At 44.2% G+C, this 27,221-nt stretch overlaps 1 protein-coding gene across 5 annotated transcripts in view; it reads right to left on the bottom strand.

Annotated features, from left to right (window-relative positions):
• The window catches only part of OIT3 (oncoprotein induced transcript 3), a 30,621-nt gene continuing 3,400 nt past the window's right edge, over positions 1–27,221 (bottom strand). For 3 of the 5 annotated variants that reach the window (XM_015866284.2, XM_015866286.2, XM_015866283.2), the window contains 9 exons: positions 26,603–26,749; positions 19,328–19,702; positions 18,710–18,820; positions 15,277–15,399; positions 12,036–12,158; positions 6,561–6,721; positions 5,671–6,086; positions 2,340–2,439; positions 1–947 (listed from right to left, as the gene is read on the bottom strand). In XM_015866284.2, coding sequence (XP_015721770.1) covers positions 768–947; positions 2,340–2,439; positions 5,671–6,086; positions 6,561–6,721; positions 12,036–12,158; positions 15,277–15,399; positions 18,710–18,820; positions 19,328–19,702; positions 26,603–26,735 — 1,722 coding nt within the window. In that variant the 5' untranslated portion in view covers positions 26,736–26,749 and the 3' untranslated portion in view covers positions 1–767. Of the gene's footprint in view, positions 948–2,339; positions 2,440–5,670; positions 6,087–6,560; positions 6,722–12,035; positions 12,159–15,276; positions 15,400–18,709; positions 18,821–19,327; positions 19,703–23,327; positions 24,038–26,602; positions 27,043–27,221 lie in introns of those variants that run through there. The other 2 variants (XM_015866285.2, XM_015866287.2) reach the window with 2 other exon arrangements.

Here is a 27,221-nt window from a genome sequence, read left to right as displayed (position 1 = left end):
GTGGGCGTGTATAGATTTTTAATGATCTTTTTCTTCAAACAGAAGTGCTATAGCACTTACAATAGGCACCGCATTGTTGGAGGGGATGGAGAGGAAAGAAAGAAAGAACAAACGATATGCTAAATAAAAGAGACACTGTTAAACTGCATGCAATTATCAAAAGACAATTAAAAAACACTATTAAATACCTATGACTACTTAAAAATAACCTTCAAAAGTGCCTGTGATAGACCTAGTTTAAGCTGCCTGCAATGACAACTGTTCAGTAGCGCCAAGGAACTTGCACATTATGGGATATATATTTTTATACATTTTTATTAAAGGTCATCCAAAATCACAGCACATCCACAAACTTCAGCATCATTCGCAGAACTTCATAGCCAACATGTTCAGCTATAATACTGTTTTTATTATCTGATGAAAGAAGGGCTTGAATAGTATGTTGAGCCCAAGATGAACAGTCCTATGGAACCTGTGGGTGGCTATAGGGAAAGACAAAGTTGGATAACGGTTCAAGCCTGCAAAGCAGCAGGATTCTTTCAACCAATCAAATGGAGCTAAAACCAAACCGCTCTGCTGTCTGGCTTGCACTCAGCTGGCTGCCTCAAGTGCCAAGCCTACTTCACAACCAACCATTGCAGGGCTAGGGAACAAGTCCTGAGGTTCAAGTGGGGCTTTGTCAAACACCTCTCGCTTCTCAAACAACCAGGAAAGAAGACACTGCTAAGAACGGTCTCAGGCAGAGATGCTGTTCCAGGGGTTGGGTGTCAGTCATCGAAGTCGATTCTGATGGGGCCGCCTGTCAAGAGGTGGTTTGCCAAGTTCCCAGGCTCGTCCTGCTCCTCCATCCCAGCCGACCTGCGCACCCTCCGCCGGCAGCCCTGGGCGCAGCGGGAGCTCTCATCCAGCGCCCCGCACACAAGGATGCGGCAGTGCAAGAACACTTCCTGGAGAGACAGCAGGCATGAAAGTTACACTGTGCAGCCATTTCTGGTCTCACAGCAACAAGGTCCTTAGTCACCACAGCCATCCCCAGCAAGCTGGATGCACCACCAGTTTCCCCTGTGCCTAGGAGAGGGCTGAGCCTCCTCAGAGCACAGTGCCTGCTCTCAGCCAAGGGTGAGATGGGGCACAGAAAGGCTTGAAATGAAGGGATGAAAATGCCAGGCATAAGCTTGGAAGAGCTTGCATGATCCAGCAGCAGCTGTGTGGTAGGAAGCAGGCCAAGAACACATGAAGCTTCACAAGGAGATGGACTGATAGAAACACACAGGAGAATTTGACAAGAGCTGGGAAAACATAAAGATGGGCACCTGAGAGGCAAGGGGAATGCAAATTGCTGAAGGGTTAAGGCTGGTAGCTGAGGGAAGGAGAGCACAAAGAGCAGGGAGACAGCTGCTCTTTCTTTCTGCACAAGTAAGGCAAACAGTGACAGGATTGCTGCTCCTTGCCCTCCAAATGACAAGGGCTGTAAGATCCCTGCAAGTCGTGATTAGGGAAGCAAACAATTGTGAATGTTTAATCAATGACGAGGTTTAAAGCAAAATCCATTGCACAGGAGGATGCACATGGAGGCAGCAGTGTCAAACAGATGGCCAAGCAAAATCCGTGAATTTTGGAAGATCTCATTCTTTGTAACCATAGTGAAGTTCTGCAGGGGCTGGAGAGGCAACCTCATGCCTTTCGGAGCAAGCAACATTGGCTGAGCATCATAACAGTGATTGAAAGATCTGGTTTCTTCTGGCACAGAAAAGGAAAGCTATTTGCATTAGGAAGATGGCATTATCCTTTCAGCTGTCCTGCTACTCGAGAGCTTCTGCCCCCAACTGCCACCAGCCTGGGCAGCCTGGTTGCACACTGAGATCAATGGTATCTGGAAACCTCCCATCTAGAAAACTGAAGGGCATCTGTTCAAATACATGATAGAAAACGCTGATGAGATTGAAAACTATAAATGATTTTGTTTTAAAGAGAGGACACTGCAAGGTGGCTCATTTCCCAGATTTCTGCTTGGTGACTGGAAACACAAATGCTTTTCTCTTCCAGCATATAAGGGATCCTAAAGACTGCATTGGAAAAACACCATATTAGCCAGCTATACCACTGATGCTCCATGACTGTCCTTTGTATGTCATTTAATTTCACTTCTTTTTGTTACTCTCTTTTTAAAGAACCCATTTCAGGCTTCTGAAATAAACATCAGCTAGAACAGGTACAGTGGAACCTGCCTTGGGCCTGCCATGCCTCCTGCTGATGCTCTCACACAGCCGATTCCGTGCTAAGACTACGCAGTCAGATCAGGGATGATGCAATGTCAGAGAGGTGGGTTCTAAGCTTACCTTGTTGTCTTTGCCCACAAACTTGAACACAGGAACCTGGAAATGCTTGGCAAGATGGTCCTTTGACGTGTACTGTTTCACCGAATCATCAGAAACGCAGCTGAAGAAAACAGAGGGATAGGATTTAATGGCTTTTCCAGAAATGGAAAAAGGAAGAAAAAAAAAAGCACCCCTGTCTATTTGACCAAAGAAAGTAAAGGAGGGTCTGGCCCTCTCAAGCTAAGCTCCCATTCCTGTTACTTCCTTTTTGGCCACAGGAGAAAATTCAGGAATGACGGGGGAAAAACAACAGTGATGATAATAGCATCTGCAGTCAAAGCAGCAGCTCAGCAGCAGAGAGCTGGTAGGATGTGTTCCAGCCCCTTCAGCAGAGCCAGAGAGCTGCAGTCAAGTTTGTCCTCATTTCATCTTCCAGTGCAACATTCTGAATTTCTGAAGAGAAGTCCCTGTCTACAAGTCAGCTTGTCTGGGAGGCAAACTTGAAGTCATCCATGGTGAGATAATAGATTAACAGAGTGCATCCAGGAAAATGACACAGGTTCTTCCACCTCGAGGCCAAAGGCCAGGTGTTACTACATTGCATAGGATAAAGCTGCTTGTAAAAGCAGCATTCCTAAAGGCACTCAATTGTGTAGAACGACAAAGTCATCTCTGAAGCATGTCCTTTGTTTATGAACACATAAATTGCGATGACTTTTGAACACTACCTCAAACTAATTCCTAAATTCCAGTTTCTTTGCAGGTTCTCAGCTCTGGTTGCAAGAAACCAAGCAGTTTGGTGAAGGGAGGTGGAAAATGGAGGAACAAGAGGAACCAGAAATAGGTACAGAGAGACCTTACCACATCCCTAACTGTCTTATAGCAGGTTGCAACAGAAGCATTGCAGCACCACAGAAAAGTTTAGAAAGCTCCCAAGTCACAGGGTCAAGTCACCTGGCATTGTGCATGGGGCCATACCATGTCCCAGCCTTGGAGTAAAAGCCTTAGCTCCTGCTTCAAGCCTTGTGGAGGCAAGAAGGGGCAGAGGAACAGAAGTTTGTAGGGAAAAAATGGGTAAGCTTGGTCAGGCTAAGGGGAAAATAACCCTTTTCTGTGCATAATGTACTTGTATTAGGAGAGCAACGAACTATCTCAACCACGTAATGCTCAAATCAATTGCAGCCTGTGAACACACCAGATAACATGGGATGGCCCTCAATGCCATGACCTGGTTCTGGATGCCCCAGAGAACTGTGATGTTTATCACCCACGCAACTGGTCAATGCCTTTTTATTATTTTGGTTTTGAGAAAGAGAAAAGGCAAGAGCAGAAGCAGGAGAGCTGCTCTGGGGCTGGCTGGGCTAGAACCAGTGTATTATAGAGCCTATGAGGAGGAATCAGGGAAAATCTTGATTTCCAGCATGGTCACAACAGTGCAGGGGGAGGGGCTGAGGGGTCCCACCTCCTGCCAGATGGAGATGGGGGGAAATAGCAGGGAAGAAAGCAGGAGAAGGAGCTTTCCCATTTCTCAATTTAAGGCATATCTTCTCACATGTAAACAGCATTTCCCTCTGGAAGTCTCAGCTGCAGTTAACTCCTGCAGATCTGATCCTATACAATCAAGCCAACTTAAAAATCTCATCTTTATTGCCTTGGGCCTCTGGGGCTGAGTTGATGGAAAGAAACAAGGTTATTGCAGAGCTGTTTGGAACACAGACAAATCAGCAGTGTATTCAGCTAATTTTACTTTTTAATTGCTGTGAGCACAGTGACAGATAAAGAGATTTGGTTAGCTCAAGAGCACACCATTAGCCTTTGGTCTAAGCGAGCAGTACCACTGCTCAGTGTGGGGGGCTGGCTGGAGGCACTGGCGTCTGCAGTGACAGTCCAAGATCTGAGCAGTCTGGACAAGCACCAGTTAGCCTGCTCCAGCCCATTTTTCCTTTGGTGAAGTTTTAATGCCCTCTGCAGGATTAGCAGAACCAAAGGGGCTGCTAGTGTGCCTTCCCCAGCAGCAGGCAAAGGCCTTACCAGAAACATCCCAGCTTCTCACTGGGTAAATCCCCAGGCCAGAGCTGTGATAAATTCAAGCGATTGCATGTTCCCCTTTCTCTATTCAGCTCAGGCTTTGGCCTCTATTTTAAATGCTCATTATCTGCGCTCATGGTAGGAAAGACTATTGAGCCTTGAGCCCATGAGGGTCTACAGGGACAGTCAGGGAGACGACAAATCAATCCTCCCATTACAAATCTGCTTATAAATGCCACAAGCTGAAGGACTGTAGCCCAGGCTAGAAATAAAGTAATGCTGAAACCTTTGTGAAAGAGAACCTTTGTGTGCTGTACTCTGCAGGAACCTTTTGCTACAAGGCAATTGTACAGGACTTGTCATCAGCTGTGACAGTGGGCAATTCAGCCTGGCAGCCAAGGAAATAATTGTTGTCCTCATTAAACAGTTTGGCAGACAGAACCCACGACTTACATAAGCCCAATCCCTGAAGTGATGGGCTTAAGATACACACAGATACAGACACTAGAGTCTGTAACTGGCTGCACTTTCCTGCCTACAGTAGGGCAGACTTGCTCCCAGCTGTGATCTCTCCCACACTGTCTGGTTATGCTGCCAGATGCTGGATGCAAACATTCCCTAAACAGCAGCATAGCACTGTCATGTTTGCATCTGAATAGGAGTCACCTTAGAATCCATAGTAGATCCCAACTTCAGACTTATAAGCCATCCCAAGGAGACCAGTAAATCCAGAGACCCACCCTAGGGTTTTTTCTACTAGCATATCCTGGAATAATCACTATCCCCAAGCACTCTAGAAAATTACAGCCAGAGGGACCCTATATCCACTGCAGTGATTGACAGGTATTAGAGAAAGAGCAAAGCAAAGGGAGCTCGTGGAGCTCCAGCCAGAATGAATCAGGGAGTCATCTGGCCCATGCTATACGAAGGCCAGTACGGGAAAATAATTAAGAACCTTCTCCTGGGCTGAAGCAGCTGCATGGCAATGACACACTGCCAGAGGGGTTCTGCCAAACAGGCAGGCGCTCTGCAGGCTGGCAGAGAGAGGGCTGTCAGCAAGAATCTCATTTATAGGAGCCAACTCAATTATCCACAAGCTAATTACAAAAAAAAAGATGCCCTGTAAAGGTTTGAGTAAACCTATTTCAGTACTTCCCAATTGCTGTGACAATATGGGTGGTTTCAGCTTGACAGCCTGGATGCTGGTGTCTACTAAGAATATGGTAAATAACGCTGCTGATAGGTGATAGCATTTCCTGTGTCACACAGGTGATGTGACTCAGTCCCATCTAATAGACAACAAGCAAGGGAATAGTGAACTCACCCATCTTGAATCAGGTAGTACTTCAGGATCTCATCGATTTTGGAGGTGGGAGTGGCAAAGCAGCTCTCTACTAGCGTCTCCAGTCCATTGACATGCACCAAGGGTTCAATCCCAAAGTACAGAGAGTCCCGAAGCTTGAGGGTGGGAGGAGCACCCCTGTAGGGTTCATCAAAGTCTTTATCTTTGAAGATCTCAAGGGTGAAGGGGAAGATGCCTCGGTTACGACTCATTATTTCCAAGGGTGAGTTCTTGAGATTGGGCACATAACCTTCAGAGATTGTGTACCGGCGTGGGAACTCACAGGTCACTGGGATCAGCAGCTTGCTGGTGCGGACAATGATGTCCCCATTGCTCCCCGGAGTCTGCTTTGGCAAGCCAGTAACCAGGTTGGTGGCAATGATTTTGTCATTTATGACCTACAGGAAAGAAAAGGGTTTAAAGGAAAGGGCTTCTCCGAGTTCAGATCAGCAGCTGAATTTGCCTTTGCAGGAAGCTCAGACATAAATCAGCCTTTGAAAGTACAGCTTATGAATGTATCCACTGCAACCTGAGCAATGTTCATCTTCCTGAACAATTGCAAGTGCAACCCTCAAAATACAATCTAGGACTAGAGGGTGCCCCAACAGGAGGCTGAAGAATGGCACTACCGGCCTTTCCATGCCACAGTGACAGTGAAGCCACCTCTGTGACATGCTGGCTGAGCTTGTACATGTGTTGACAGATGCACATCACTGGAGAGGAGATGGAACAAGCTCTCCTAAGGCCAGCTGCATGGTAACACCAGAAGTGGCCCCAGTCAGATAAATCAACTTTATTTCCCAAATAGGCTATCAACCAAGTCCTCAAATCTGAGTGATCCCAAGGGACAGGACAGCCATGGGTATACATACATCTACAACAGTTCCACAGGACTTCAAGGAGAAATGGATGTTGACGTGAGTGCCATTGGATACTCCTTTGCAGGAAGTGTTGATGAGAGAAAGGTCCAAGCCTCCAACCAGATCCTTTGGGATGCTCACCTCAATAGAGCTGGATTTGCAGAGCACTGGAACTACAAGAAAAATCACCGGAAGGAGGTTAGGGTACAAATCTAGAAGAGAGTTGGGTAAGGGCTCTACCAACCATTACTGAGGGACAAAAAATGGTGGAAAATATGTTGCATTTATGATTATCATTTTACTGTAGTAATCTATCTATCTCAAACTGCCATCTGTGCAATACTGAACTACCATTGTTTCAAGTTCTAATGCAGTGATGCCACAGAAGAAGACATCAGCAACAGCTAGAGCTGCAGCAGAAACATAGCCATGCTTTATTTCCAGCTGCACTTGGGTCAGCACAGTTCTGACTGGTGATCTCTAGCACTGCTATGTTCTGGGAATAGCCTTTCCCAGATACAGCTGGCAAATTCACAGTGCTGCAGGCAAAGCCATTTTTTAAGACTCTGTGTCAGGTTTTGCATTAAATAGAGAACGTCAAAACAAGGCAGCATGATTCTATGGAGATGCCAATAAAAGCATCTCAAAATGCCATGATAATCAATATTTTTATGAGTAACATACCGAGCTCTGACAAATGCAATTATGAGAACTCCACTTCATTCCAACCTACATTTAATTTTCATAAACCACTTCAAGTGAACTTTTTTTTTTCCAATTAATTCTACTACACAAGAAGTGGGAAGGAGCATAGATACTGGGCAAAATGAAAAAGGAAAGAGAAAATGATTTCCCTTTAAGAAATAATTGCACATATCCCTGAAGTATAAACATGTTCAATTACATGTAGGACAGGCATATTATTGCTTCTATTCTAGTCACGTGTCAGCCAGAAAGGCAAATCCCCCCCAGAATCATCATCTAGAATGTTTTAAAATCATGACAAAACTTTTTGCAAACATGTGAGTTCCCTAAGATTTTCCCCAAAATTAATTATATTCGGAATCCTTGGTATTGACATGACCTGCCTTCCCTTCTCTGATCACGTTTATGAGATTTAGGATTATGGACTTTGGATACAAAGAAAGCTGCTAAAACCTGCCTCCTACCTCCAGTTAAAAAATTCTCATGTCCCAGCTAATGTCCATTTGTAACAGCTACTGTGCACCTGCAGGGAATTATTTTTTTAAAAGAACAAAAAAAAAAACCTAACAATTGTCAAGGTGATATGCTAAAATGTATGCAGTGTGCCCAAAGCAATATGCGTTCCTAATGACATTGCAGGGTTAGAATGGAAAACTAAAGTACTAAGAATTACCTTAACTTTTCCTACACTGACAATATAAGGCAAGTGGGAATAACTGAGCGAGTCAAATGCAAAGCTCACAAGGAGACAAGGGACTTTGAGAACACCGTAATGCAGACAGCAAGAAGAATATCCTTTGGAGAACTGAGAGGATCAATGTAGATTCAGAGCTTCACTGTTCTAATGTCTTGATGAACAGAAACATAGTCCTTGTATGAAGGTGTACTTCTAGGCACGAGGGTTTGCATCCCTAGTGCAATTCTCCAAAATTCAGGACTAAATTTCCTGCTGTCTCTGTTTCTAAATGTCTTTCAGTGGCACTAAAGGGAAGAAAAGTAAGTCAGCTGTGCCATTCGACCTCTGCTCTGGTGCTGCAGGAGACATTTATGTGCACCTACCATCTGAGCATAGAAACAAATGACAGCACAAACGACAGCTTCTGTGGGCAGATGTACTTTTGATTCAAGCTCACTCTCTGCTTAGCAAAACACACTGGAACCTCCTCAGAATAACTGGTAATGCAATTCAAACCACATTAGACATTCACACTCAGAAGACTAATCACTATCAAAAACTGAGCTTCAGTTCTACCCATTTAGTGGCTGTGTTGCAAGCAAGGACACTATTTGCACCAGCATGATTTAGCATGGAGTAGGCCTAATTTTCCCAGAACAAACAATGCCAGCAAGAGAAGTGCTGGGGGAACTGAAAAGGAGCCAGTAATGTAGCATGACTACATGACTACATGCAAACATGTTATTCCATTGCAGGTGATGAGCTCCCAGCTGCCAGGCCTGAGATGCCCGGCAGAAATGGGTTATCCTGTGTGCCAAGGAATCCACTTTTATCCACAGAATTTTTCATGCATTCGGAGAGCTGCACTCCCCTGCCTTGCTGTTAGGTGCATCATTGCCCTGGGCTCAGCCCAGAGTGGGAGGCTCCCCAAGGCCTCACTCAGACTTTGCCTGTCAAATATTTCAGTTCACGCACTCATGAGCATCTGAGTGCCAGCAAGGCCTCCTCATCATGCACTTTAAAGTCTCCTTTGTGTCAATATCTGCATGGTACCTTGACCACTGTAGAGAACTTCTGTGGCAAGTTCTGTGGTTTATGCTGCTTCCAGCAGCTGACACCTTCTTTCTTGTGTGGCCTGTGGCTCCTTCCTCAGCCTTCCAAAGCACAACTGCTTGGAAAAGGTGTTCTCTTTGAGCACGGGCTTCCCAGTGCTGGGGAACCCTGAGCCACTACTACAAACAGAAACAAGCTGCATCATCATCCCTGTGGAGTGTACACAAGGCTTGGATGTGGGAGAAGGGAGAAAAGCATTTCACAATCACATTTCAGAAAGAGGCGGGGTACAAAAGTGGTCCCCTAAATTCCAAGTGGTAAGGCTAGCTGGTATCTCTATGGGGAAATTTCAGCCCAGGCTGTTATATCTGTGGAAGAAGATTAATATTTGTTTTGAATGTATAAGCAGCACAGGGGAGGGTTGATAAGGTGGAGATATAATAGCTCCAGGCAACTGTGCCCGTCCTGCTCTGCTAATCATATAACTGTAAGCCGGATTAGATGCCATAAAAAATTGCATGGTACAGTTCCAGATAAATTCTGTCATATCAAAATGGCAGGCCATTGGATAGGGACATATATTCATGAAATGCAAAAGAATGAGCAATCTCACTTAATGAGTTGCCTTATTGCAAGCCTCAGTGTGGCACCCGGCAATGCTGCTGCTCTCATTAGCAGCTGCTGAAGAGGAAACAACGTTGGCTGGGAAATGCACAGCCTTCTAATCCTGCTGGGGTTGCCTCAGGGAGACAAGACTGAAGAACATTGCTCTTTCTGGCTTTAATCCATCAATCGCACCTTCAATCAATATGAATAATCACAGCTCTTGGAAATCCCCATCACCTCCTCCCCATTGGGATCCGGTAGAGCAGTAAGTGGTACTGAATCCCAAATGTGCAGTGCTCACCCTGTAAACAGGAGTGCAGAAGATTGATTCTGTGCGTGAAAAGGAAGCTCAGATTACAGCATGCCAAAATAGAGGACAAAGTAACAGAGGGCAACTCAGCCCTACTGCAGGCAGCCATAAGCCAGCTTCGCCTGCAGAGGAGTGTTCAGAGAATCTCTGCAGATGCAGCACTTTCTCACAGGCTCTTGGCATCTCTTTTCTGCTGCAAGAGCATTTCCAAGCACTTAAGTACTTAAATGGGAGGACAGAAAGGGATCTCAAGGAACTATCGTTGACTCTATCAGCAAGAGAGCGAGGCTGGGATATAGCACCCCAGAAGGGCAGCCAACCTGCTTCAGCAGGAAGACTTGCTCCTTTCCAGGGGTGTCCCTGTGTCACTCACCATGTATCTTCCTACCTGCGAGACCTAGAGCCAAACAGTCTTCTACCATGCATGATTCACCAGCCTCTCTTGCACTGAACAATGCCTGCGATGTAGATTAAGTCATGTCCACATGAGACAGAAGAGATGCTGCTGAACTGTCTTCATTATTGCATCATTTGCCTTTCCTATAATTCTGGTGCTGATTTCACATTACTGCACCTTTGTATGGCTTGCATTCTAAAAAGCTTCAAGAGCAGAAATTGCAAAAAGTAGAACAATTTCACCTTCCTCTCTGGGGCAGATCTGCACTGGCCACTGCAATGTCTGGATTTGTATCTCTAGCAGGTGTCTGGGCAGTTTGTAAGACATCAAATCATCACAGACTCAGCTCTGAGTGCATCCTCTCTGGCACAACCTAAAGGTCAAGGGAATCAGACCATGACAGGCTCCATTTCCTTCATTTTATATCCTGCCTGGACTATGACTTAAGCCCATTAGCAAATTCCCATTGAAATATCTGAAGGCAACTGTACAGGTTACTTGTGGGCCCACCGAGGTCGAGCACAAGTGGAGAGCTATCAGTTTAGTTTGCCTCCACCACAGTGGCAGTCACTTTCTCCAGCTTATGCTGAGCCTACCAGGTCTGACAAGTGGTCCGACAAGCGAGACGAGGAACACCAGGGTATTACAAAATCACAGAATCACAGAATGACTCGGGTTGGAAGGGACCTCAAGGATCATGTAGTTCCAACCCCCTGCCTAGCAGGGCCACCAAACATACACCTTTACTAGATCTGTCTGCCTTTCAAATACCCACACGATTGTCCTCAAGATGCAGTTTTAAGCTGTATGTCTCTTCCGCAGATGATCACAGTAGATCTCTTTAAGACATCCAGGCTGCTCATTCCTTCCAGGGGTCAGCTAGCTGTAGGATTCTAAGACTCGGAAGAATCCTGGATGCAAGTCCTGAATTGTAAGAAGTCATTAGCAGACCCTCAGCTAACTCTTAATATCCTCAGGATCTTCCCTTTCTTAATGCTCTGCTCCTTGCACTCATTGCTAGAGCTAGACTGACTCCTGGAAGCCTGGGTGTGAAAGGAATCTCACTCAGCTCTTGCAACTCAGGAATGGAAACCCATTTATTCCAGACACATGCCGCAGGTGTGAATAAGGTTGGCAAGAAGGACTCCTTGTGTACAGGAAGGGACTGGTCAGCAGAAGCAATTGTCAATTTTCAGATGTTATTTTGGACAATTTTCCATAGAACAACCAAGCAAAACCCTCCTGCAAGGTATGGCAACACTGACTGTAATAGCTACAGAGAAATTTAACTTGAGCAAAAAAAATGCCTGCCTCTTTAACCTCATTCTTGGAAGTGTCTGAACCACTTCAGCTGAAATTTAAAAAGCCCAGTTTGAGGCATGGAAAATTTTAGTTCTAACAGCATAAATCTGACAAAGGCATGCACAGCTCAAGCAGAGAAATGTTGTGGGAGATGTTAAGCAATCTTAATTATAAGTGAACACTGCTAAACTCGCCTGTGATGCAAAAGGCACCCAGCTGGGTCCTGAGCCTCTCTTCCCTCACTTAGTAAGAAGAGCAATGTCCCCAGGCTCTCAGTTTTGGAGATGACAAAGCTCCATTAACCAAACTGGAAAGGAGAGACTAAGAACGCACAACAACAAAAGCAGAGAAAAAGTTCCTTCAAACACACATCTCACCTGCAAGGAACACAGGCTGTCAAGTGAGATTCTTTGCTGTGCCTCCCATCTGTTAACCTACCTTGGCAGGTGTGGTTGTCTTCTGACAGAACAAGTCCCCTCGGGCATTCACACTGGTACGTGTCTTCCACTTCAATACAGGTATGGCTGCAGCCTCCATTGTTATTGTGACAGCCTTCAATTTCTGCAAGAGAAGGGGAAATCAGCACACTTTGCTGCTCAGACAGCTGTCAGGCCCCAGCATACGCTCCTGGCTAACTAACAAATAGTATGGCCAGCGCTGAACTTGAAGGCAGCAGCACAGTGAGCTTGCTTTCAAGAAAATGCAATGGAAACTTAATTTTAGTTATCCTGTTTCCTGTGTTTGCTATTCCATCATGAAGTTAACAAGAAATTCTGTGAAAACGCTTACCAAATTAAATCATATGCTATATTCGACAAACACAACATGGCTGAGTAGGCAATCTTCAGTTTTGCCCGTTCTGGCTTCTGAGACATCGCCTTAATCTAAATTTTTATGTTGTTTCTAACTTCAAAAAGACAAGGGAAAACCTTCCCCAGACTTCTGCCACATAGAACCACACCCATTCCTTAGTCACATCAGAATTAAAGCACTGAGATCTGCAAGGCAGGTGTCTCAGGGAGGGCAGACTCCCATGCAGCCAGGTCCCATCTCCAGCAGGCACAACAAAGAGAAGACACACTCTTCGGCTGAGACTTTCCCAGCTGTGACCCATGTAGATGTACTACATACTCCTGCATTCCCTTTGTAAACTGAGGAGGGAATTCTTACAAGAGTTTACCAGAAATTCTGCTTGTTCAGTGCAAGTTAAAGGTTGGCTTGTTGCCCTGAGGTGCATTATTACAGGAACAGAATGACCAAGTTCATGGTGTAAGATTGATTCTGCTCCTAGATTCCTACTATCTAAAGTGTGCAGTGCAGCTAATTGGGGGATTTCTTATTTCTTCTCCTATACTGTCACTGTTCAGCTGAGGCAATTCTTTGAGAATCTGAATTTTCATGCAAAACATATTCCCAGACACTATAACTACAGAAAAGAGCCTGGAAAGGTCATCCAGATAATACTCTGAATATCTGAAAATCTAAAGAAAGGAAGATTGTTTTCACATCTTGGCTTTTATATTATAAAGAAAATAAGAAAGAAAATAACAGAGCAGGAGGCAGTTGTTTCGAGTAACCTTCACTGCTTGATTGTTACTGCAACCCTTTGGGATGAACACATTTAGATGTTCTCAGCCAAATAGGAATAAATATGATATACACAAACCACAAAGACAAAATACAGGGGCTGCTCCAAAAGTAATGCCCTCTGTTTTACTACATTGGCCCACAACATGAGACAAATGTTGGTGACATGGCAATATAGATTGAACTTTGCCACCAATACTGTTGTATGTTGCTGTTGCACAACAGATGGCAGCAGAGGGGCAGCCTGACCAAATGGAGTCCAACATGGAAGTACATATGAAGCAAAGAAATGCCACTGAATTCCTCCATGTGGAAAAAATTACATCCACTGACATTCATCAATGCTCTCTGAACATTTACGGACACCAAACAATGGATGTGAGCACAGCGAGGTGGTACATTTCAGGAATGGCAACAACACCTTGAAAATCAAGACATGTCAAAACAGCAGGTAAAGCATTATGAAGGAAATACTGAGATACTCTTAACCCTACTCTGCCTCATCAGTTCATACACTCAAGCTAAATCTCTTACATTCTTTCTTTTCAGCAATGGCTGTGAAGCGGCTCAAGTAAATCACATACTCCAGTGGCTCACAAAACTGCAGGCACATCTTCAGAAATAAAACTCACTAACAAGATTGTAAAAATCCTCTGCAGCAACGGTGAACTGATGAAAACACTGTCCTTCTTACAGAAGGGGAAATTAAATGATACTCCAAGGGTGCTAAAAAACAAATTCGGTAATGGCAATAAACAAACGAGTCTCCAAGCACAGACCCCTTCAGTCCTGTCAGAAGCGTGCAGTGAGTGAGAATAAAAACTGTTGTGTTGCACAGCCAGTTTATGTGACTCTCCAACAGCTCAGTGCTGAATGTGGAATGGCCCACGGATCACTTTTGGCCCCACACAAAAGAACAAGCACTCTGTACAGCAGCTTTCCTTAGGGAAGAGTCACATGAATGACTGATGTTTTATTAACAGAGCTTGGAAAGGAGATTTTTCACAAAAGTGAAATGGAAGGTTGTACGCTGTCAAATGGAGAAAAAGGGACAAAAGCTGCAGCTTGGAGCTACCTGTCAGCGCACCATAAAGGTGGTGGTGTCCAGCCCAAACATAGAATGGCATCCCCCCTCTCCATCTCTGCACTGTGGATGCCTGCCACACTGCTGCTCAAATAAGGCTGCACAAAGGCTGCGGATGTGTTCAGTTCTGGCAGATGGGTGGCTTGAAAGCAAGGCACTTTGTTAGCTATTAGTCTTGTCTGAAGCCTCACAGTATGTGAACATGCAAGACAGCAGCTTTGTCTGTGAGGGGCCACTGTGCTTTTCACAGGTGACCACAGAAAACATCAGGCAGCGGTCAGTTTTTGCTGGCTTTTCATATTTCTGCCTAAAGATTTTTATATGTTGCTAGTAACAACAGCCCAAAACAATACTTCAGTTTTTAAGACCCTGCCTAGGCACCAGTCTAAACTCTTCAAGGATTCTGTACCTTGCAGTACCATCTCAGGGAGGTACCTGCAGCTGTTGTTCATGGCAGAGCCCACAGCTAACTGTTTACAAAAAAACAAACAGAACAAATGCAGCCTTCATCTTAACTCTAACTTCTGTTCACAGACTGGATCCCTCTCTCCTTGGTTTCTGCTCTGGAAGGCTATTTAATCCTCACACTTCATTCTAAAGCCATGACATGCTTAATGCCACCTGTAAAAAAAAAGAGTAATGCTACATCTGTCCCTGCACCCCTATCACACGAATCTGCCAAGCCAAATTCCAGTATCTCCAGCAATAACTGGCTCTCTTTGGATAACCAACCTTCCAGATCCACTGCTGCCTTTCCTCCCACAGAGATAAATACAAGCAAATCCTAGCAGAAATGAACAAGGCAGGGAGAACAGCCAGAAGGCGCCTCTCAGCTTGATTAGAAGGCTGTTTCAGTAAGAGCACCACTGGCAAGCACAGAAGCACTAGGAGTGATGTTCCATCCCAGCTGCAAAGAGCCAAGACAGAACCTGGGGGAATTTGCAAGGGGAAGGGAATGATTTAATGATTTGTACTGTTTCCAGCAGACTGTGATAGACAAAACCTCACCTTCACAGGTTTTTCCATCACTTCCCAGCGTGCGCCCAATCCCACACTCGCAGCGGAAGGAGTTCTTCAGGTTAACACAGAATTCGCTGCAGCCTCCGTTGTCCTGCTCACATTCATTTTCATCTGCAAAGAACAAAGTGTCATTATGTGTCTGCCTGCTGGTAAACACAGCTGGCAAAAAGGGGCTGCTGCCATGTGGGAATGCTGAATCTAGCTGCAGAATGGTTTTCCTGGGCTCATGGTATGCATCAGGGCAATCCTGCTGACTATTACAGGTTGCTGTCTGCTGGCAGTAGCAGTGTTCTGTCATGCTGAATCTAGCTCAAGATCAAAGCAGACCTGTGAGGAAAGACTGAGTGCACACAGCAGCCATTTCAGAGTAAAGACACACACAGTCCCACTGGGAAGTTTCCAAATTGGTTTCCACGTTTTCATCCCAAACCACTTCTCACCCCACTCAAAAAGACATTATAATGGAGTCAGCGTGTGCTGCCTGATAAAACCAGCTAAACAGAAGAGCCCACCAAGAATAAACCAAAACTATTTTTGTATCACACCTGCTACTGCTACACATGGCTCATTATCCTACATCAATTTTGAACAATTCAATCTTTATTTCAAAAGAAAGGCATGAGAATAGAAAACAAAACAACAGCAACAAATAAAAAAGCTGTAAACATATAAATTAAGCTGAAATCAAAGCAAAACATAACAAACTCCATGGAGTTTCATCAAGAAACATCTCTGAGCTGGCTGCACAGAGCCCCTTGGGATGCTGAGAGTATTTACTGATGGAAAAAGCACACAAGATGCTTCTGAATCTCTTGGTAAAGCTGTGAAAACTTCTCATTTTCTCTCTTTTAAAGGTTAAAGTTTGTCTATACCCATCTATTTTTCAAAAGGTACTTTGTTCTCCAAGATTGTCATTCTTCAGCTTTATTTAATCTCTGCATGCAAAAAGTGAACCAAACAGAAGAGAGGAAGGTTCAATCACTGCTATTGCTGAGCCACAAAACTGATGATTTCCCTTAGGCAGGCCTGAATATGAATCAAGGTTCACAGGGGGGATTCACCCAAACTGCTCAGAAGCTACCATTTACTACCTGTAAGAAGCCTAAAAACAAGAAAAAAGAAAAAATTCAAATTAAAAGACAGATCAGAGATGAGATTTCTTGGATAAAATAGGCCCCACACATAGACAGCATCTCCAGCTTACAGCTAGTGGTGTTGTCTCCTTCCACAAGTGGCAAAAACTAAGTATTTTTAGCCAAAGAAATGGCTGGTCCCCAGCTTTGGGAGGGAGGAAGCATGTCCAGGAGAGACAGGCTTCACACATTCCCTTCTAAAAATAGAACTGAAGCTGCTTAAAAACAGAGGGTGAAAAGGGAGAGGGCTACTGGTAAAGGCACAGAGATACTGCTAGAAGGTCCTAGAGCTTGGCTTAGTCGAGGGCTGTACTCAGCAGTGCACACTGCTGGTCCTTCAAACGCTGGAACACACAGCACATCTGTCTCTGTTGTTTCAAATCAGCAACATCCAGCAGTGCTGAGACACACTGGCTTTGTTGAAACTGTGCTAGGAAAGCACTGAGCTAATTTTTAATGTGGATGGATCCAGGTATTCAAGAGGTCAAAAGCAACACTCTGACCTGGAAGATCCATTACAAAATCTAAGAGCTAACTTTAACTTCTAAGTTAAGTTTTCAAATGGAAATATAAATTGTGCTCAGCGATTCTACTCTGGGATTCAAAGCATATAATGCACTGAAGTCAGCACAGAAAAGGAGACTGACAGATGTGAGCTGCTTAGCCCTGTTGCAGCATCTCCAGCTCCCAGTGAGCAGGGAAAGGAGGAATATTCTTCATGTAGGAAAGGCTAATATAGTTTCTTTGGAAGGCCAACAGGATTGTGTGCAAAGCAGATGTGATTGTGCAGCTAGCACAACAGAAAGTCATTAAAAAGAAGACTGTGCCATATGACTCGAGGCTGCAGGCAGGTAAACCAGCATGATTACTACAGAGGAGACATTGCCATCTGTTTATCATGAGGAGAAGCAGCAGAGCAGAAATCCTGCCCTGCCTGGCTGCAGAGGGATGAAGGCATCTCCAGCATGTGCAGACAGGCTCTGGACTCAGGACTCCCATGTGTCTTTCTGCAGCAGGAATTCCTTTCATGAGAGCCTGCCACACATTTACTGAGTGCTGGTGCAAGTCAAAGGCACTTGTCTCTGGAAGTCTTGTTAAGAAGCAGTTGATAGATATTTTTAATTAGCTGTGTGAGCTCACTCATTCAGCTGGTGAGGTGGAGTAGCTTCAGCAAAATTATCCTATCAAAAGTGTAGATCAGCAGCAGGGGCAGGCTGCTCTTTCCATAGACTGTAACAACCATAGCCCCTACTCTGATACCCAGAGCATGAAGAAAACCCACCCACACCTACTTGGTCAGCTAGAGTCCGTATGGGAAAATCTCACCTGCCATGCAGTCTACTGAACCAACTGTGCTCACAACTTCTCCACCAAACCAAGTCTCAAAGATGAGATCCTACTTCCCCCAAATTCTAGCGCTCCTTCCTCCCCTGACATCATCTCTTCCTCTCCATTGGTGTGGATCTACAGGTCCTCAACAGCCACTTCTTTCTGGCCCCTTATATTGCCCCGCAGTCTACCTTCCTAAGCCCACCCAGCTCCACATGAATAACCACAGCTGTCCATATCCTGAGGGGAGATGACGTGGATTGCCTCAAATTCTTGTAGGCCACGTTCCCACTCTGCTCTCACTTACAGCATTTCAGCTTCAACCCTCATAGACACACTGTTCTCTGTCAGAACAGCCACCAAGTGCCAGACACTGAATACCACTGTGTGGTGCTGCTGAAATCCCTGAGGCTTTGCTGCAACCTACAATCTTTCATTTTTCTCCAACCCAGGCCCTGGACAATGCTGCACAAAGAGGCTAAGTAGTAAAGGGTAATATGTAGCCTTAGGCAAGCCAGGAGTCTTTTCTTGGAGGAAAGAGGCATTCAGCAGAGCAGCTGAGAGGAAATGTCTAATGAGAGACTGCAGAGTCCTCCCTGAATACCAATGAGGCTGCACCAGGACGCTGCAAAGTGCCTGTGCTACTGGCTGCCCTCAGCATGGGCAACCTACTGTTGGACCATGAAGAAAGCAGATCTAGACTCTCCACCTGGCGTAGCTCTAGGGACAGGAAGGTATGGAAGGTATTCAGTTGTGTGATGTCATATATCACCCCTTGGGGAGAGACCAGGAACCATTTACAGGATCAAAAACCCATTCTAGGCAGTGCAGGAAAAATTAATCTCAGCATACTTATTCTTCTTATACTGCTTTTCAAGACAATAGACTGAAGTGTGAGCAATGAAAAACAAAAGGGAAAGATAATGTCAATAACTGATGCCACTTGTTTCTGTACTTACCAAGACATGTCTGTCCATCAGGTCCAAGCGTTGTCCCCAGGGAACACGTGCAGTCATTGGTGTCCAGGCAGGAGCCCTGGCAATCCACCACATCACAGATGTCATAAAAATCTAGGGCACAACAGAAGTGTTTTCAACACAAACCACTGAGCACACATTGAATACACTGTATTTCTACTGTCAGCTTTGCAGCTTGCAGCCAGTCCATCAGTCACAGACCTGTCCCACAACAAGAAAGCTGAACTGCTAGAAGCTGATCAGAATCTAGTTTAATTCTTATATTATTATGATATTAATACTAGATCTACTTTAATTACTATAAGTTGAAGATGCAAATGTAGCAGCATGCCAATACAGGCCACAAGGCCCGCAGTGAACATTAAATCACCGTGGCCAGGTCAGCTATGGAAGATTTCCATTAGCTGAATAAAGTTTAGAATGCACCAACATAAAACAGTCTAATTAGTGTCACATAGACAGGCGTTGCATCACCTGACATCTTTCTGGGTGAGAAAGCAAGAATGCAGTCAGACCCTTTGAGGAATACGAACATTCACCCCCCTTCCTGCATCACAAGGGCAAACAGATTTCATAAAAGCTACCACTGCAGTTACTTACGCCCACAGTATGCATGGAAACAGACGCTGGGCTTTGTTAAGTGATAGACATAGTACCCCCCTGGACACGCCTTGACATCAATTGTGGTATTCCAAAGGCAGCAGTTCCCATTGAAGCTGGCACAGGCCTGGCGTGAGACGACACCATCTGACTCTCGCGGGTGGCTGCCATTCAGCCAGATGGGAGCATGTGTCCCACAGTGGTTCTCGGGGATGCAGAAGGTAGGCATAGCATCGCCAGCCATGCCGGTGAAGCGGTACCACTCCCCATCAATCTGGTTATCACATGTGGGCTGTCCGTGGGAGCCATTTATCTGATGATCTGTGTTCCTCCAGGGCTCATTCAGGCTGATGTAGGCAGAGCAGGGGTCCAGGGCTGAGGAATGCAGCAAGACACAAGAGAGAACATCTAGTAGATATCAAATTGAGTTGTTGACTTATAATTACAAGGGACGCAAAATAATTTCTTTTTCTATTCCCGATTTAACCGAATCACTTAGACAGACTTCCCTGGGGTGAGAGGGCAATACCAGCTAACTACCTCATGGAAAATATCGATGTAGACAGCTTGACTTAAAGATCTTTGAAAAAAAAAGAACTAACAGAGCTCTGACAATGTTATGCAACAGCGTGACTTGTTCTTTAGCTGCTGCACACAAGGACAGAAAAAAAAAAGGTTTTATATATATATATGTATATATATATATATATATACATATAAAAGCAAACCTGAGGTCTAGAGAATAATTTTGCCAGAAGAAATGTGTTCTGAGAGCACAGGATCAAGCATAGGGCATCCATCCATGTCAGGTTCTAACTGAGCACCTGCAAGCATCTAATGGCACTGCCACGTGTCTTGGAAATGAGGACCAGAATTCAAACAGGTTAAGCAGCCTCTGAAAATCCTCCTATAGCTCATTTTGACCCTCGCAGTTGAGTTGTCATAACCACAGGTCAAATCACTCTGCAAAGCATCAGTTCAAAAGATATTGCAAGATGTACAACAGGAACGCTATCTTTAAGATGTACAGAAAGAAAATATTCAATTATTAGATACCTGCATAATTGCAAGTAATTTGTAAGTATAATTTAACAGCTCCTACTCATTTCAGGGCACAATTTTAAACAGGTAATTATAACAACTGCTCTCCCAGATCACAGTGGAGCTGATCTATAGCTCTGCAGACTGTCTCTAACTGAGACAGGTGAGGTAGTAGAAAGTGGCTCTGCTCCATTTGCCTGGTCTTTTGCCCTTCATCATCTCTTGCATAGTTCTGTACATTTGTACCAAGCTGAGATTAAAAAGGTATAACTCAAATCTGTACACTCTGTAAAATACTGCAGTGGGGTGAGAGTGAGAAGTGGCAGTCCCCTGTATTTAAAGATCCGCTTAGATGTACCCTGTTCTTCTTCACCTTCTGTCACCCACTTTCCCCCCTGCCAAAAGCAGCCCATCTTTATGATGTACAGCATCTATCAAGCTTTTGTGTGATGACGTTGCCTCACTGCACCTGACACAGTTTTCCCATCCCTCTTTCTCATCTTAAAATCCAGAGGGTGTGAAGGTCTGAACAAAAAATGTTCAGTTGTGCTCAGTCATGTTCCTTGTAAGCCTACTAACCCTCTCTGGCTCCATAAGAGTTTAGATGCATGGATGCAAAGTGAGTGCCTGTGAGGGTAAAATCTAAATGCACAGACCTCCTGGTAGGTATGCGTTGTGCTCGAGGATCATGCCCCTTCTTAGAGGCCTTTCTGAATCTTTTACAAGCAATTACAACAGAAGTGTAGCACAGGGAGAAAAAAAAAAAAAAGAACAGAATTGAAGTGTTCATTACATTTTCAGCATTCTCCTCATTAACCCTGATTTGGCAGCTTCCACTGAAAAAGTCCAGGCGTTTCATTTCCACATACATTTAATACCTGATTAAGCACCACTTACCTTTAACTCGCTATCACCTAATAAGTAAAATTAATGCTAATATTTTCTTGAGTAAGGAGAACTGATTTCTGTTTACTGGAATTAAGCTAATAAAACCAATCTTTCTGATTAAAGCCACTCAAGACTGGGATACGCTGTATTTTCCACATCACATCTCAAGTTCTAAAATTGTCCTTCCATTTTGTTTGAACAGTGGGATGCAATATGGGGGGACATTATGTTGTTTCTATTAAAGCAGTCTAGATGTAGACAAATCTTGCTTCAGAATTTGCTTCACAGGCTTTCAAGGGAGAACTATATGTACTTCTGGAAATGGGCTTTCATTCTAATTGAGCTGTATCCTCTATAAACATCTGCCTCACTGACATGCTGCCTTGTACCTCCTCAAAAATACAACATTTCTCTTGAACAATGCCGTTATACCATCCTCACCCACAGACACGTTTTGTTTGGCCTCTAACGCAGTATAAAAACAGGTGCAGCTGCTGTAGCCATGAGAGTGCTGCAGAGCTGCAAGCCAGCGTAAGGAGAACAGGACTGTTACACAGGGAATCCATAATGCAGTAATTCACAAGATGCAGAGAGGAGCAGATTCAGACCCACCAAAAGCAGCCCTCAGCATTCCCAAGGAGAAGGGGGTCTGCAGCAGGAGTCTCTGATGGGATTCACCATGCAGTTCTCCACGACCTCTCTTTCCTGCCTCTCCTTGCCTCCCACTAACCTCAGGCAGCAGTGCCATTCAACTCCACCCTCCAAGAGCTTGCTTGACTGCTCAGGACAGTTAAAGATGGGTCCTGTCTTTTCTTTGTGCACAGCTGAAAAGAGCTTCCTTCAGGCTTCCCACATTTGGCTTCCATGACGTGATTTGGTATGGCCTAAGGGTGAGTCACTGACTAAGATTAAAAACTTATTGTGTTAAAAGCCAAATGAGGCAAAGCGAGGAATGCCCTGTCAGTTTCCCAGCTGGGCAGCACCAAAAATACACACGATCATTAGCTCTCATACAGTATAATTAACGTTATGAAATATCCTTTGTAGATAGACTCTGCAAACACTCACTCAGGGAGCTCACATTGGACTGGAGATAATTTAAAGACAAAATTTACTGAGATGAAGATGCAACAGCTCAGAGGGAACTGGAAGCAGGCACTTCAGGAAATTAAATTGCACATCCTCCCATCTTCCATTTACCCAAGAGGTTCAGGCAGGAGTAACGGGGAGGCAGACATGCAGAAAAAGCAGACTTTGCTCTTTGGAACACCGCAAACCATCACAGGCACCCTTGGACTGCCAAGGCTGCCCCAGGCCAACTCCCCTGCAGACACCAGGCACTCTTTGGCAATGCAGCTTACAAAAAACTAATTCAAGCTTTTAAGAAGAAACTCCACAAAAATGTGGGACAAACCAATCAATCTGCTCTCCCCAGAGGCTGGAAACACTAAGGTTTTGCACAAGACATACAATGGTCTCCAGTCCCTTCCATATTTCATTTTTCTTGGCTCAATTTTTTTCCTCCCCAACGCCTTCTGCATGGACCAAGTAATTCAGCCTGACAAGCACCAGCTATCAAGTAAAGCCTTTCCATTTGTAACCTTGATGATATCATTAGCTCTCTAGCTGACATGCTAGCACATGTATTAGATGACAAATCAGGCTCCATCTAGCATTCATAAGCCTGCCATTCTGCAGGGATTGATCCCGTGCACATTGTGTAACTGGAAGTCTCCACTCTGTCAGGAACAAGAAAGAAAATGAGCAGCACTGTGTTACGACTCTTAATTCAGTTAAGATTTGTCAGGGAAGCGAGTGAAAAAGTAGCTCAGTAGATACTTGTGGAGTCTCTCCTTCTAAAGGAGAATGAAAACCTCACAGAGCTTGGCAGCTGAGATTCTCCCAGTACGGAAGGCTTCAAGCTCTGCAAAGATCTTTCTTTCTCACACTGCCTTCAAAGTAAAGAGATCACTCTCACATCTCCCAGTCTTTCACCTGAGAATACTAATATCTGCTGTGGAACTTAAAGATGATGATGGAATAAGCTTGAAGGCAATGCCTCTTCACTCACCCATTGAAGATACTGGCTGCAGCTGGACAACGAAGCAGAGACAGAAAAACAAGTACTGGAACATCCCACTCAACCAAGGAACAGTAAATACTCAACTAACAGAGCCTTGAAAGACGTTGCACACACTATGCCTCTGTGCTGCCTTCACTCAGCAGAGCTTCTGACCTCAAGCCTTCTGAAAAGCAACTAGAATAGCTGTTCTGGAAATTTATCAGAGGAAGAAGCCAAAGGGATGTGGGATACAGCCTCCAGCCTTGACCTACAGAGAGGAGCTCTGCTCCTTACTGTCAACTTACTGATCGATCTCATGTTTTGGACCCGACTCACTATTGTTTTCTTGCCTGACTGCCCCACAGTGACACCTTCACTATCTTATCTGGAGAAGAATTCTAACCAGGGGACACCCGGACATCCCAAAGGGATGGAAAAGAAGAACAGATGGGTGCTTGTTGTTATCTCTGCTCCTTCCCCAAGTCATACAACTTCATGGCTCCCCCTCAGTCAGAAAATGCCAGCTAGAGAGCTTTAACTGCAGGAAATAGTGATCGAAAGGAGGAGAACTGAACATCCTGAGTAGAGATTGCATAAGAGTTCTGGGATTTAGGCTACAATAGGAACATCAGTCATCATGATGAAATGGTGCCTCACAGGGAAGTAAGCTGTTCTTATGCAAGGCAAAAACCCTTTCCACTTCTGATCACATAACCCAATAACTGCAGAAAGATTATCAAGCAAGGCAAAGACATCTTTCTGTAGTAATCTTATGTTTTCTGTCTAAATAATAAATGCAAGGAACCTAGCAGTATTGAATTAACCTTAATGTAAGACTGAGTAATTGAAGACCCCTGCCTTACATGCTGAAAGGCAGTTAGGCTAAGTTACAGGCCACAACCTTACGCTCTGTCTGCAGATGAGATGACTGCGCTAGTCCTCAGCTTACCAAAACCTCTTTCTATCAAAGCAGACTATGATTTCAATGAGATGTGCAAAGGACAGAGTGAAGGAACACAAAGGGATCTTTCTAATACCAATAAGACATAGCTTCTATTACAGAGAGCAGATTAAAAATATACGCTTTAACATACATGTACATATAAACACCTATGCCTATACAGGTCCCTTCTTGCTTACAAACAGCGGTTGTACAGTTTCCCTCAAGAAACCATCTGCAAGCGCTCCATTCACAAGGAATAAAGCTAAACCTACAACAATTGTACAATCAAGCAGTTTTCCCACTTCTATTATACCCCACATTTCTGCAGTGGCTGGTGCAAGGAAGAAAAGGGACAACCTTGATGCTTACTTCAAATCCCAGAGGGAAAAATAATGGCTTTGTTCTTTTCATCTTGAATTTTCATAAGACAAGGAATCAAGTATTTGACTACTTTATGGAGACAGGCCACCCACACTGTACACTACAGAAAGTTCTCAGTGGTTTCCCTCTGTGTTTCCCTTGGCAGTGCAATATACGCTCTACTCAAGCACCAGAGTCTTTCTCAGTTGTGAATGATTCCAGTGAGCAACAAAAGTTTCTTTATAGATGACTGTTGTTGCTCCCATCACCACCACCAAAAATATTTGCGGTTGTATCATGCTGACAGCTTACAGCACCAGGAAAGTTTTTTCAAACACAGGAAAGAAGAAAAAAAAACACTGCACAAAGCTAGCAAGGGAGATAACCCTCAGAAGGTGATTAAGTGAATTCCCAGAAGAGAAACTAAAATTGAACATAAAATAATACAGCAAGGTACAGGAAGTTATATTGTGCCATTTTCACTCATAGGTTGATTCATACTTAAGTTCCTGGGTAAATAAAACTGACAGGATTGAATTCTCTATTTGTGTTAGAGGTATATGCACTTCTCTCTGAACCATTTCATTACTAGCTGCTTTTATTCTGTAAGTAGTATATTAGGACTGACACAGCAGTATTTTGACACACATAAGTGACTATTAGCAATTAACGTATGGAAATAAATTGTATCATAGCAGCTCTGAGCCTCAACAGCCTTATAAACAGTCTCTTTTAAGTAATCTATAAGGGACTAAAGCCAGGAGATGTCCCAGCACTCCCAGAGATGATTCTACCCTGAATTACTGCAAGTGCCTAATACAAGAGATCGGTATGAAGTTGAATAATGCATCACACTGCCTCTAAACATCTTTCTGATCCACAGAAAAGACAGACTATGTCTGTCTGAAGAAGCACAAGCTGAGGCAACTCTTCTATCTGCATTTTCTTTTTAGCTTTGCAAGTCACTTGAGGTGATATACATAGGCCTGATTCCACCACAAATAACACTATTCTTTTCTGGAGCAGAACTCTGCATATCTCTGCCTCAGGGGGCTGGAGCAATTATTCCTGAGGGAGAAATAAAGTCTGCTGCAAATAGACCCTCCAAGAGACGTAAGAAGTCCAGTGGAGTACCCCAGGGTCTACACTTTCTAGGCAGACCTGACAAATCTGTTCCTTCTGACCTCCATTTTCTCCCAGCAGAGATGTGCAATCCTGACTTCCTGAGCAGTAATAAGAAGGAGAATCAAGATACTACTTAAAACTGGTCATCAGTGGAAGTTAAAAGATACGAAAAGAGAAGGCAGTACTTAAACAGAGGGCTGGAATTTTGTTTTGGCACCTAACAGAAGAGAGTCCCAAATCTTGCTGCTAAGCTTAGCTATGTCTATTCCTAATGCCATAAATGGCACAAATGGTGTAGGTGGCAGCATTTCTCAGCTCTCCCAGAGATGTGGGGCTTCACCACCCTCACATAAGGAACTCATACTCTTCAAAAAAAGACATGGGGTGGAAAATCTTATGCTGTCTGAAATAGACTAATGAATCAAGATGCTTCAGTGTTTGATGAGACCAGCCTTTTCTCAGCCATCAATGTTTGATGAAAGCGTAGTGTAACCAAGAAGAGCTGCTGGGCACGAGCAGCTTCTGCAGCCTGCCCAGAAGGGCCAGGAGGAAAAGCTAATCAGCACTTCCTGCACCAAGAGAAGTGCTCAAACACACGTGACAGGACCCTTGTCTGCAGTTGATTTGAGGATGTATGTTCACAATGAGCCCTGACAGGCTGCTGAGATGGATTGCAGGAATGTCAAGGACTTTGAGATAGCCCCTGTTTCTGTAAACAGTTTGTCCCAGCACACAGTGCCAATGGGAAGGCCTGCTGAGATCAGAGAGCGAACACAAGTTTGGCAGAGTATGAGCAAACTCAATACACATAGAGCACAAAAGCCATATTAAAAAGCCACATTAGTTGTATACTTACACAACTCACAGTGAAGAAGAGCAGTTAGTTGCCTTCCCTTTCTGAGCCCTCTGATGTTCAACTTGGTGTTTAAGAGAGTTTCTCCAAAAGTCCTACAGTACCCAGTGTTTTTTCCATGACTCTCAATTTCCATAACAGACAGCAAACCTGCAATTACATAACTCAGGCAGAAACAGAAGCAGTATCCATCTTTTCCAGCCTCACGGGGACACAGTGCCACACCAGCTTCTCCAATAGACCAGGGTTTTGATACACTGCAGGTTTAGTTTCCAGTTCTGAATTCTATTTCTCACCCTTCTTATGTCAATACAGAAATAAAACCAATTTAAGAGCAATATGGGAACAGGTAACAAAAATACTTTGAAACCAAAAAAAAATTACTCCTTATGTGAAAACTAAATAGTCATACAATGTGGCACAGCAATGCAGTTTACATTTACAATTCCACAAAAAAAAAAAAAAAAAAAAAAAAAAAACCCAAAAAACAACACAACACAATGCAGAGTAGATCAAGTAACAAGCAGCACTAGTTTAGAAAGGCAAGGGAAGCTTGGCCAGCTTTACTTGACAGATGCAAGTACAATGATCCAACAGCCAACCCACAAACCAACAACAGTGT

This window comes from Coturnix japonica, chromosome 6 (assembly GCF_001577835.2).
Source record: "Coturnix japonica isolate 7356 chromosome 6, Coturnix japonica 2.1, whole genome shotgun sequence".
Taxonomy (NCBI): domain Eukaryota; kingdom Metazoa; phylum Chordata; class Aves; order Galliformes; family Phasianidae; genus Coturnix; species Coturnix japonica.
Note: the sequence above shows the minus strand (reverse complement) of the source record. Positions and strands in the feature narration are given on the sequence as shown.